Below are 12,187 nucleotides of genomic sequence, written 5' to 3' on the forward strand. Positions count from 1 at the left end.
TCTTGTCAGCGCCGCACGGCTCAGCCTGCTGTCTGAGCAGCAGAGATTCTTCCTGCAGCATCAGCTCCAGCAGCTGCTGTCCTCACAGCCTTCAGCGGTACGACACACACACACACACACACACACACACACACACACACACACACACACACCCTGAGCCACAGTTTTCCTTTGGACAATGGCTTAAATCACCGAGCTTATTAACTCATCTTTTTTTCTGTTTCTTCCGCTCCTCCTCTCCGCTCTTTCCTATCCAACTCTCATTTCTTTATTGTCTTAAACTTTTCCTTTCTCCTCCTTTTCCCTCTCATTTCCTCCTCTTTCTCCCTCTTTGCCCCTCCTCCCTCCTCTCCCTCTCCCAGGAGCAGCAGCAGGTGTTGTTCTACCAACTGCAGCAGGACCTCCAGCACCTGCAGTCCCTCTCCTCCGCTAACCAGATCCCCTCCATCCCACTCTCCTCCGCTCAGCTGCCCATCAACAACCTGCTGCCCGGCGCCCAGAGCCAGGGCCAAGGCGCCATCACCGCCAACCCTTTCCTGGCGCTGCAGCACGCACACGCCGACACGCACGCCTCGGGGGCACAGAAGCCGCGGCTAGCCGAGAAGGCCGTGGGCGTTGCAGGGCAGGAGAAGACATGACGGCAGATGCTCTTTATTTTTTTTGGTTGTTTCTTTTTTTTAATAAATATGCAGAGTCTTCGGAAGATCAGCCTGTTTGTCAACTTTGTGGTTCAGTGATGAGAACATTGGCAGCAGAGAGATCTGTGTTCCTGGTGGATTTTTCTTTCCAGTGGTCGACTTTGTCAGGTTTATTTTGCAACTCTTTCAGGTTACAGTCTTAACTAAACATTTTGTTTTCATTTGTACTATTTATGTCCATCCAATTTTAATGTTTTTGTTGTTTTTTTTAGCTGTAGTGCTGCTTCGGGTTCTTATTTTGTCACTGAGGTAATGATTTTCATTCGGTATCACTGGTAGCAACTTGTGTGTTAGTGTCGGTAAATAAGCACATGGTGTGTTGGTCAGGTCGGCTCCTCAGAAACCTTTTCTGTCAGTGAGTTTTGCTCAGTTTTTTATTGTATGCTCTCATCATTCTGCTTCTTCTTCACGTTTCCTCTTGTTGCTGTGTCGTGTTTTTGCATCTTTTCCGTTGTCTCCACATTTCTCTCGCTGCTTCTCCATCCTCCATGCCAACAGTCCCTTTCAGTCTGGTCTCTCTGCTGTCTCACTCTCTCAGGGGCCTCAGCTAACCAGAGTCGTGCACTCGGCGCACAAGCTAGCACACACACAACTACAAATGTAAAAAGAATCGCAGAAATACATGAATATAAAAACTACACTTCCCCACCACAGGACTTAACAGTAGCAGATGTATGTTTGACATCTGTGTCGCGGCGACCCTGAGGGGAATGTTGGGCGAGAGGCTTGTGAAAATATCCCACATGTTCTCGCTGTCGCCTCTCTCCCCGTGTCTCTTTCACTCCGTTTGTGCAGATCCGTTAATGTCAGTGAGCCAAGCCTCGTATGGTCACCACGGAAGCCTTGCTTTTGACTGTCTCTTCTCTGGGCCAGATTCAGGGGGCTCACTCAGGGATGTGAAACGTAAAAAGATAAAACCAGCAAGTTGAATGTTCAGAGGGATGCTTGAATCCACAAAGAGAAATTATGCAGTTGGTTGTCAACGCGCGGACGTCATTACATTTCATCTTCCTGATTGAGCCCCCCGCTGCATCTACCTCTCGAGCAGGACCAGCCTATCAGGACCTAAAAGGCCGACAGCAGCGGCCGCTAAAAACCCACAGCAGTCAGGACTGGCCAATCAGGGTCCAAAATCCCAAGTGCCTGAGGCCAAGGGGGGGAAGGCGGGATTTGTTTTCCTTTTACCTGTGTCCCTGTCACTCAGCCCAATTCTTCATAATGCTACTGGTAATTAAGCTGTGTTGCTATGGCAACAGATGACAAAAAAGATTTCATAGCATCAATAAAACCAGGAAATATAATTCTGCTGCATTCTCTAATATCAAAGCCAACTTTGTATTGTGCTTTTTATTTATTGGGAGTTTTTGTCTATGTAATGGGCATAAGATGATATATTTTAAACGCCCACTGGTGTTGCTACTTAACATCAATTTGTACTACTGTGTAAAGTTTTGTTTGTATTTTTGTTTCCCCCTCATACAGTCAAATCTTGCTGTAAACCCTTTTTAATGACTTCTTCTCTGTGTTGTGTTTGGAAGCTAGAAGCTACTTGATAGTTGGCTGATTGGGGGAGGGGGGTGTGTGGCTGTACATAGCTGTTTGTAGAGGGGAGGAAGTGTGTCGCAGTGGCACAGTTTTTACCTCGTTAAGTGTACATAAACCTTTCTCATTGGCCGTTGGTGTACATAAGTGATTGTGATTGGCCGTGCTGGTGTGAAGGAAAGCCAATGAAGCCTCAGTTTGTGTGTGTGTGAATCTTTTAGGACCAGATTTAAAAAAAGAAAAAATGAATTTTAAAAAAAAAAATAAGGTTGACAGGACTGGACACACAAAGTATTAATTTATTTTTATATGTGCAGGGACATTGTGTTTCTTTTTTTTTTCTCTTTTTTTTTAAGTTTTGCACCGTTTTTCTTGATGAGAAGTCATTTTATACTTGGCACCGTGTTTTCATCTGTGCACACAGTTTGTTTGGATCAATTTTGTACTAGAGGAGAATAACTGGGGGGTGGGGGGTCTGACATTGTATTTCAAAACACCAAAATAAAGAAACACTCTGGATAAAGTAACACGAGCATTCAGTCTGTGTGTCAATGAGTTTGTCAATAAATAATTAAAATAAAAACATTATAAACGGTAAATTTGCTCAATCAATTGTAAAGAGCTCTTTTACAGATACAAAGGAATTTATTTTTATTTACACCTGAATTATTACTGAATACACTGACCTTTTAAATCACAATACTCTTTTTTTTATGTTGTTAAAACAATATAATACAAATTCTATTTTTGCATTTATTACCTTTCAATATATTCATCTGAATTCCATTTAATATACAGAAATATGTGCTGTATATTTATTAATTTTTATTTGTTTAATTGAAAGGGACAGCCTTAGTTTCTTTTTCCCACTGGCAGGTGTTAAAAGGCAACCAAAAAATAGAATGTAATGTAACGTGCATAAAATAGTAAACTATAGCACACATTGACCTATAAATGATTCTTTATTATTATACATGGTAGTTGGCAATAATACATAGCAAAAAAAATGGCATACACTGGAGGTAAGATCAGTGTAAACCAGAAAATATAAGCATTTTTATTTTATTTCAAATTAACTGACCAGTGGACAGTGTCCGTCTCAATGGTATGATGATTCTGGTTTACATTTTATGGCATTAATTATGTTGAATATTATGGGAGATGTGGCAGCAGCAGCAGCATGATGCGATTAATTCAGTAACAAGGGAGAGGAAGATGAATAATCATCAGGCTAAGAAGTGCCAATAGAAGCTGAACATCTTTAAATTTAAACAATGTGCTTCAAGGCTCCTGTCCTAACAAATATGCACACACACCCCCCAAAGCTGATGACTTCCAGCTGCCAAGAAACAACCAGTGTGTGTGTGTGTGTGTTTAGAGGTGGGGGCACCATTCTGCTACATCTGCTTCTGCCCTGGTAATTAAAAGCTCACTTTCCTCCTGCACCCCTGCTCCCCCAAAATACTCCCCCCTCACCCCCTTCAGGAGTTTCAGCCCCCCCTCCTCCTCCCTTACTGCACACACACACACACACACACACACACACCCTTCTCTTTTCTCAAGCACTTGCTCACTCACCCCTCCCACTCCCAAACATCCCTCACCGTGCTCCCCCCCTCCGCTCACTATCAGCTCTGTCAATCAAACCCAGGCTGTTTAAACAGCATATACCCTCACCACCACCTCCTCCACCACCACCACCACCACCCAGGACCTCCCTTTTATAAGCCTTCACCATCAGAGCTGCCTCCCCTGCACTCCCGGTAATAGCAGCACCACCCTACCACACACACACACACACACACATATAGGGCAGAGCTGTTGTGTCCATCATCGATCACACTCCCCCAGAAACCCTCCCTGGGGGTGGGAGGGCTTACCAGCTGATGGAGGACCCCTGTGTGGTGCCCAACCAGGTGCCTGATCACAAAGTCAAAACACTACTAAGCCCTGGTGTAAGGAGACAGGAGACCTCTCTCTCTCTCTCTCTCTCTCTCACACACACTCACACACACTCAGCAGACACACACAGTAGATAGCAGGCAAGCAGGGGGGTTAAGCCCTGGATGATTAGACAAATGTTGGGCAGATATCTTGTGGCTTCAGAGGCGAGCTGAGCTGCTGTCACTGAGGAATGCTCTGCAGCAACATGGGTACCTGCCTCTCCTCTGCTGCTCCTCCATGAAGCATTTTAATTGTTTTGCATTTTTCAGAGACAACAGAGCTGAGGAGCAGAACTGCAACCAAGAAAGAAAGCTTGAAGGAAGAGTAAAGCTTGACTTGATTCTGGATTTTATTTCATAATTTCATCCATAACAACCGAAGAAATGACACAGCACCTTTTCTTGTCTTTAGAAATTTTACAGCTGTACGTTAGACACAGATTATACATTCACAATGTAGGTGCAATGAATTTTTGTCATAAAAAACACATAGCTTGTCTAAAAAATAGTTTAAAAAAATAATAATAATAATACAAGGAGCAGAAAAATGTGAGTTTACCAAAATAAAGTTGATGACAAAATCTATTTTTTAAGAGTTTTCATTTATATTTTATGTATTCACCGTATGTATGATCTACAATTTAAGTTACATCTTAAAGTGTTTTTAACTAGTCTGCACAACTGCAGGGCCAGGCTGCAACCACACTGTCCCTTTCTAGTAAAAAAAAACAAAAACAAAAAAAACAACTCAAAATGTATTTATTTTATTTTGTCTTATTTTATTTTATTTTATTTTATCTTGTTATTTTATTTTATTTTATTCTATGTAATTTAATTTAATTACATTTAGTTTAACTAATCTAATTTAATTTAATTGTATTTTATTTATTTCATTTTACTTTTTATTTTATTTAACTTTGTTATTTTATTTTATTCTTTTTTTAACTTAATTTAATTTAGTTAAATGAAATATATTTTACTTATTTCATTTTGTTTTGTTTTATTTTATTTTATTTTTTACACTTAAATTTTTTAAATTTCATTAAACAAATTATAAAATATTTAATTTTTTTTCTGATACATTGAAGGATTCAGTGAAAAGTTCTCCTACTCCAGTGCAACAAAGCATTTAAAATCCTATCCACCACTCTAAAACATGAATTGTCACCTATATCCCAAAAAGCTGATGGTTTGGAGATGCCAGGTTTTCACTGGACATTAATTCATCCACATACTCACAGTATTTGTCGCCATCGTCTTCCTCGTCCAGGATAAACTCCCAGAAGCTCAGGCGTCACATCCAGCCAAGCAGAAATAAAAGCAAAAACCATAAAACAAGTTAACCAAGTGCCAGGAGTGACTCCAACAGGTTCTGGCATATGTTTGGTAATTCAGTGAAATTATTTAATTAGACCTCAGCCTCAAAGAGACACAGAGCAAAGAGCAATAAAGCTGAGAGAGGCTCCAGTGTAATAAACCATTAACAGGACTGAGGCAGCCGCTGGTGTGTACAGTAATGCAGTGTAAATCATCACAGAGTGGCTGCTGCCATTAGGAGCCTTAATCCCGGCCAGAAACCTGCAGTCAGCTGCCAGGGGCCCCGATCCGGAGCCGAGTGGAACCAGATCCGGCGAGCAGAGGTGTTTAGGGCCAGGGCAGGAGGAAGAAGAGGAGGAGGAGGAAGGAGGAATGGTACAAGGAGAGTGCAGGGGGAACAGCTGAGGAGATTCCCAGGGGGTGTGTGTGGGTGTGTGTGTGTGTGTGTGTGTGTGTGTGTGTGTGTGTGTGTGTGTGTGTGTGTCTGCCCCCCACAGGTCTCTCTCCTGTAGGATAATGGAGGCGAGGAGAAGCAGCAGGATTCAGCCTCATCCCTCTTCATTCTCAGATAGCTCGTATTCTTCTGCTAAGTGACACTCCTCTGTCACCCCTACACACACACACACACACACACACACACACACACACACACACCCTCTCTTTCTCTCTGCCTCCCAGTTCAGTGACATCTTGGAGCTTCTTAATGCACATGACTGAAGTTTAAGCACAAAATCACACATCACAGTCAATCTAATATATCTGCTGCACCAAGTCATCTTTTATTTTGAAAATCAGGTCCTATCACTTTTATTTATGTGTCCTTAAATTTAAAAATGTGCCTGTGAGGGCTTCTGTAACCAACAGCCTGTGCAACACAACGCCTTCTGTCCCTGGACCCTCAATAGCAATGAGGAAAAACTCCTCATGTTGAGTCCACATGTGTAGTTTAAATCAATGAAATGAAACAGTTTTACCAACATATTAGAATACACAAGAAACTATATATGTGATTGGTTGTCCACTGACCTCCAATCCCTAAAAATATACCATATAGAATAATTACAGAGAGAATTAAACTGCAAACAATTATGGGAAATATGACACATTTTATATACATAAAGTCAAAGTTGTTGTACAATTAGAGACATAAATATTTACAGGATTAAAAACCACAAGTAGCAGGAAGTTCATGCGCTCTGAAGATCACATGGATGTAGTTAGAGTAAATATTTGGACTTTTAGGATGATGAAGACATCTCTTCTTCAGAGTCTGTTCAGTCCCCATATGTGTGTGTTTATCTATCTATCTATCTATCTATCTATCTATCTATGCATTTTATTTGGTGTGTTTCCTGTTGGCTAGCATCTGAGGAAAATGTCAAACTGCAAATAAAATGAAAATTAAAAATTCCCAAAATACACAACAGTAAAGTGTTTATCGTTATACATGGTAGTTAGCTATAATCCATACCCAAAAAAATGGTTTAGATGGTATGATGAGAGTCTTTCAATTGTTTCAAAGACTTCTGTAAACAAAAAATGTTACAAAATAAAAAATAAACATTTATTTGGGATGTAAAAGGTATAAATAGCTTTGGATAGAATTAAAGTGTAATATATATACGCCATGTGTGGGGGAAATGTGCAGCCGCAGCTTAGTAGTTTCATTATGAGCAGCTCATCGCTGCAGCGTCGTCCCGGCGACTCAGCGGCGCCTGCTCCGCTCGCCTGCCGCGCGTAGTGAAGCGCTGCACGGCCAGCGAGCCGTTCCTCCCCCGCTGCCTGCGGCTCCCACTGCCGGCGAGAAGAAAGGAAGGAGCTCCCAGAGCCGCAGACGGGGAGGAAGAAAACTCCACCGTGCGCCGAGAGCTGATAAATTCAGCGGTGAAGGGAGGGGGGTTTTGAATAAGTGATTTTCTGTTGTCTGCTATTCCCCTTCAGAAGGGGAAATGCAGCTCTGCAGCAGCAGCAGGGACCGTGTGTGCACCAGGGGAGAGGTTACAGCAGCAGCGTTTACATCACTGCTTATTTAATGTGAGGCTCCCCGGCATGTTGACTCCTGTGAGGGTTTCATAACATTTTAAATATTGTCAAATGTTCAAATAAAACACACTCCAGAAATTATTGTTGCAAAAAATATAAAAAATATTTCCATTGTGGCATTTTCATCCACTACAGTGAGCATGTACATATAACATATTATTCCTAACGTACATACAGTGAGGATTCAGTGCCAACAAAGATGTGGGCAAAAAAATTAAATTATAAAATCATACAAATATATGTCCTGACCTCCTGCAGTTTCACTCTACTGCTACTATATTTTCTAATATTCCTAACTGACCTGTAGTGAAGTTTTTGGTAACCTTGTTTCACTTTAATAAATTACCACCTCCTTTAATATTTATATATTTAAAATGGATCAAACAGTTGATGGTTTTGCTGCTTCTTTGTAAACTCTACAACCTGCTGTCTGTGGTGACCTCCAGTGTGTTGTCTTGAAGACCATCGACCACAGCAGCTAACTGCAGTGAAGCCACATGACCCACACAGAAATGCACTAAATTATGTATATATTCAATTAAACTCATCTATAACACCCCTTTTTCCTTTGGCTTCTACTGGTCAAATTGTTTTGTCTATTTACTTGTGGCAGTGTGTGTACAAATCTGACTAACTCATTTATTTATATATCTATTTAAAGTATCCTGTTCAACCTAAACTCAAAGTCACAAAGTCATTATACACACACATAAACTCACTCAGAAACACACTGTATTTTCCTTAAATTGGTCACATCCAACCTGGACTTAAAAAAAGCAGAAAGACAAAACCCCCCACATTGTATTTCCTGTATTCACCGCCAGTGTGTATGGGTGAAGGGTGAGGAATGAAACACCATTACAAGGACAGGTGGTGCTGGCAGAGATGAATGTAATCTCGCTGGGTTATAATGAATGTGACGGGATATAGATCTGAGATGAGATCTGGTTTGATCATCAGGTAAAAATAGATCAGTCACCGGCAGATCATTACTGATAATTACTTTCAAATGGTTGGCTGTGTGAGAGGTCTATATTATTAAATTATTCCAGGCCTGGTTAGTGACGACAGGTTGAGGGGTATCTCATGTGCGTGTGTGCATGAATAATAATTACATTAAAAGTGAAAGAAGAGAGGTGTTTTATGAATTGTTGTATTTTTTGTACTTGTTGTCAGCTGTCAAATTAGAGTTTAGTATTCACCGAGCCATTTTCAGCTCAAAAAGCATCATGCATAGCAAATATTCACCCTCAGATCCTCTGATATTCGTCCCTGCGCTCCACTTGTATGTGTAGATTTTCATGATTAGCTAATAAACATCATTTAAAAGCTGCAGGAAGAGGGAGGGTTCACACACACAGACACCTGGGGACCGCCCTGAGCCGTCGAGCTGTGAGTGCCTTGCTCAAGGACACTGCAGCGGATTGTGAGGAAGGCATCCCCGTGGAGGCTTGAAGCTAATTTCCAGGAGTGAAATCAGAACATGAGAGAGTGAGGAGGAGCCTGACTGCTGCTGCTGCAATCACGATAAATGAGCCAACAACAAGCATGTAAAGAGACCTGGGATTTCTCCAACGGCAACAGCTGTTAAACGGTATAGACCCGGGCTGCATAATGGTACAGGCTGGTGTGTGTGTGTGTGTGCATGTGTGAGCCCTCCCCCTCCCATGTTCATCCACCTATCAGCAGGCCTCATTTATTATGCAGACTGGAGACCCCTGGGCCAGAGGGGAAGGCTAGTGTGTGTGTGCATGTGTGTGTGTGTGTTTTGGAAATGGGGAGGTTACATGTGATACCCACAAGAGCACACACACACACATACATACACACATGCGCACACAGCTGATTCAGTTGCTTTGCGGTGGAAGCAAAGACCTGAGAGAGGTGTGGAGATTTGTGTGTTGAACTTGTTGCATCAGCTGTGATGAAAACATAAGATGGCCGTGAAGTTTGTATGTGTTAACACCAGGTAAATGTGTGTGTGTGCTGTTTGAACATGTGTGAATATGATCACACAGACCTTGAAGAACAAACACACACACGCACACACACACAAAGGAGCCATCTCTCCGCTAAGTTGTATCTCTGTTGTTTCCCTTCAGAGAGAGCGAACACAAAGGACCTCTCCTGCTGAACTGTAAATGCGTTTCACCCTGAAAAAACATCTGTGGACACACAGGTAGCCTGAATACAAGATGTATAATGGATTTAACACAAATTTACACCTTCAAAAACAGCTGTGGCATTTTGGGTCTCTTAAAATAGAAGACATGAAAGGCAGAGTGTCGCCTGTGGGGTTTATTTAAACAGACAAATGTTTTAATGTCTACAGATCTGGAAATATGATCCATTCATTGATGAAAACATGAGTCTGCTTATTGAAGGTTTGGACTATAATGCCTTTGGAGGCTAAATATTCTTGTGTTAAAAGTAAGATACCAAAATTCTCCCATAAGGCATAGCAGCTCGTGCCTACAGACAAAGTAATGATGAATCGTGTCTAGATGCATTTACTGTACAATTTTTACCATTTCCATTCAATGCTACTTGATACGCAGACATTTATCTGACAGCTACAGTCACTTTCCCAAATAATATTGTACATAAAAACATAAAATAGGCGTATAAAAGCTGTGTTACGTTGAATTCATGAAGAAAACTTTGTGAAGTGAAACAAAATCTCTCTTCAAAGCCAGACTCCATTGAAAAAAACAGTAATTTTACCTCGCTGAACACCAGAGATGCTGGTCTCCACTGCTCCAATCAGTTAGTTTGTTTCCGTAATTGTGTTGGTGTTTTAAAGGGTTAATTCAGATTCACCAAAGTCACACAATAACACAAACAACCTACCCATCATGGAAAGCAATGATCAGCAAGGTAAAATTACTTTTCACTTTTACTTCTGTTCCCTGTCAGAAAAGTTGTCTGTTTGGGAAGTACTTGGCCTACAGCTGAATACACAACCCGGTCTCACTCCGAAGTCATCGAAATCCAGTGAGTTCCTGTGTTAAACACAAAGTTAGTTAGAAGCTAAAGCCGAACTATAGGCTACAGATCACAGTGTAAAAGTGAACCACCACATCACTGCTGATCGCCACACAAGACAATGAATATAAAGGGAAACTTTGCTGATACTGAACCAGCTGTGTGGCATCACAGTGTGTGCAGATGAGCGGTGTTTAGCTTGCCCTCATGCTGCTGCCGGATGCGCAGGGATCTCCAGGAGAAGTCAAACAACGTTCATCTGCACACAATGTGATGACACAGAGCTGGTTGAATATCAGCAAAGTTTCCCTGCTTCCCTTCACTGGTTCCTGTACAGCAGGGTCGGTCTTTGTTTCACTGTTATAACCATTAAAAAGCAAAAGCAGCATGTGTATACATTCAGTAGGCTATATCTTCAGTAGCTAGCTAGCTAACCCTACACTTTTCAGGGTCTGAGTTTGGTTTTGGAACAGGGAAGAAACTTACGTCTTTTTCCAACCTCTCCAGGTAACGAGTATCATTAATACACGACGTGCCCCAGGCACAACATTTAGCTCCAAATCCACAAAACCAGCCTGAAAATGAAGGAAATCTGAAATGACTGCATTAGAGTCAATGGAGCACAGCTGTGTTGTTGTCGGACCTGATGCTACGTTATGATTGGCCAATCTGTGTGTGGGGCGGGACTTATCAATGGGTTAATTCATATACAAACAGGAATTTTGCAAGTTAAGTATTCCCTAACTCTTTGCAGTGCTGCATTGTGATACAAACACTTGACCTTGACACTACGTAGCTGCTTATCTGTTGATCACTGACTGCACAGAAAACCCACCTGATCTGAGTTACATAGGGCTCAATAATCTGCCCTGACACTCTATACATGTTATATAAAAGTTTAAAATAACTAGACAGTGCAGTAGAAGAAGTATTTCTGATATTTAAAAGTAGTACTCTCCATTAGTCTCACCTGTCTGTTGACACGCATTAGTGGCACAATTATAAAAGCTGTGGTCTAATCTTTTAAAAGTCCCAGGGTAATGTTGGAAATGGTTAGAGGAGAAGGGGAGAGGGGGATGGAAGAGGGATAAAGGGAGGAAGGGGAGGAGAGAAACTCAATCTAAAGCACCAGGTGCACCTTTTGTCGACATAATCTCCCAACCCTTGAGACCGCGCACACACTGGCCAACATATACAGCCTTTCATATGTACACATGCTGCTTTTTCGACCGGGGGATTTGGATCCTGGGTTGGCTCCGGTCGTCGTCACAACATGTGAACGTTGTCTACAAAACTGAGGTCAAAGAATACCTGTGCAGATTTAACAGGAATCAGGAGAAAAAGAGAACCCACATGTGAATTTAAAGCACATGTGCTCCTCCGACACAAGTGCTTTCATGTGTGAGCCGGTTTTCACATTGTATTCTGACATCAAATGTTTCTCCTTAAAATGGAAATAAAATTGTGTAATTTATATGTAGTACATGAACGACTAATAGACGATGAAATGAAATGAACACACCATAATGTGGATGTAAGCAGATATAAGAACATGTATAAGTGCTGACAGCTATAACTCAACATATGAAGTATGATTGCTTGACAACGTGGCATAGCTGTGATCAATCATATATAATATAACTTTATGAGTCAACACAT

At 41.5% G+C, this 12,187-nt stretch overlaps 1 protein-coding gene across 2 annotated transcripts in view; it reads left to right on the forward strand.

Moving 5' to 3' along the window:
* mllt10 (MLLT10 histone lysine methyltransferase DOT1L cofactor) overlaps window positions 1–2,767 on the forward strand; it is a 52,340-nt gene extending 49,573 nt beyond the window's left edge. For both annotated transcript variants that reach the window (XM_049564646.1, XM_049564647.1), the window contains 2 exons: window positions 10–97; window positions 363–2,767. In XM_049564646.1, the coding sequence (XP_049420603.1) occupies window positions 10–97; window positions 363–638 (364 nt within the window). In that variant the 3' untranslated portion in view covers window positions 639–2,767. The remainder of the gene's footprint in view (window positions 1–9; window positions 98–362) is intronic.
* The last annotated feature ends 9,420 nt before the right edge of the window (window positions 2,768–12,187 follow it).

Source organism: Epinephelus fuscoguttatus, linkage group LG21, assembly GCF_011397635.1.
Source record: "Epinephelus fuscoguttatus linkage group LG21, E.fuscoguttatus.final_Chr_v1".
Classification (NCBI taxonomy): domain Eukaryota; kingdom Metazoa; phylum Chordata; class Actinopteri; order Perciformes; family Serranidae; genus Epinephelus; species Epinephelus fuscoguttatus.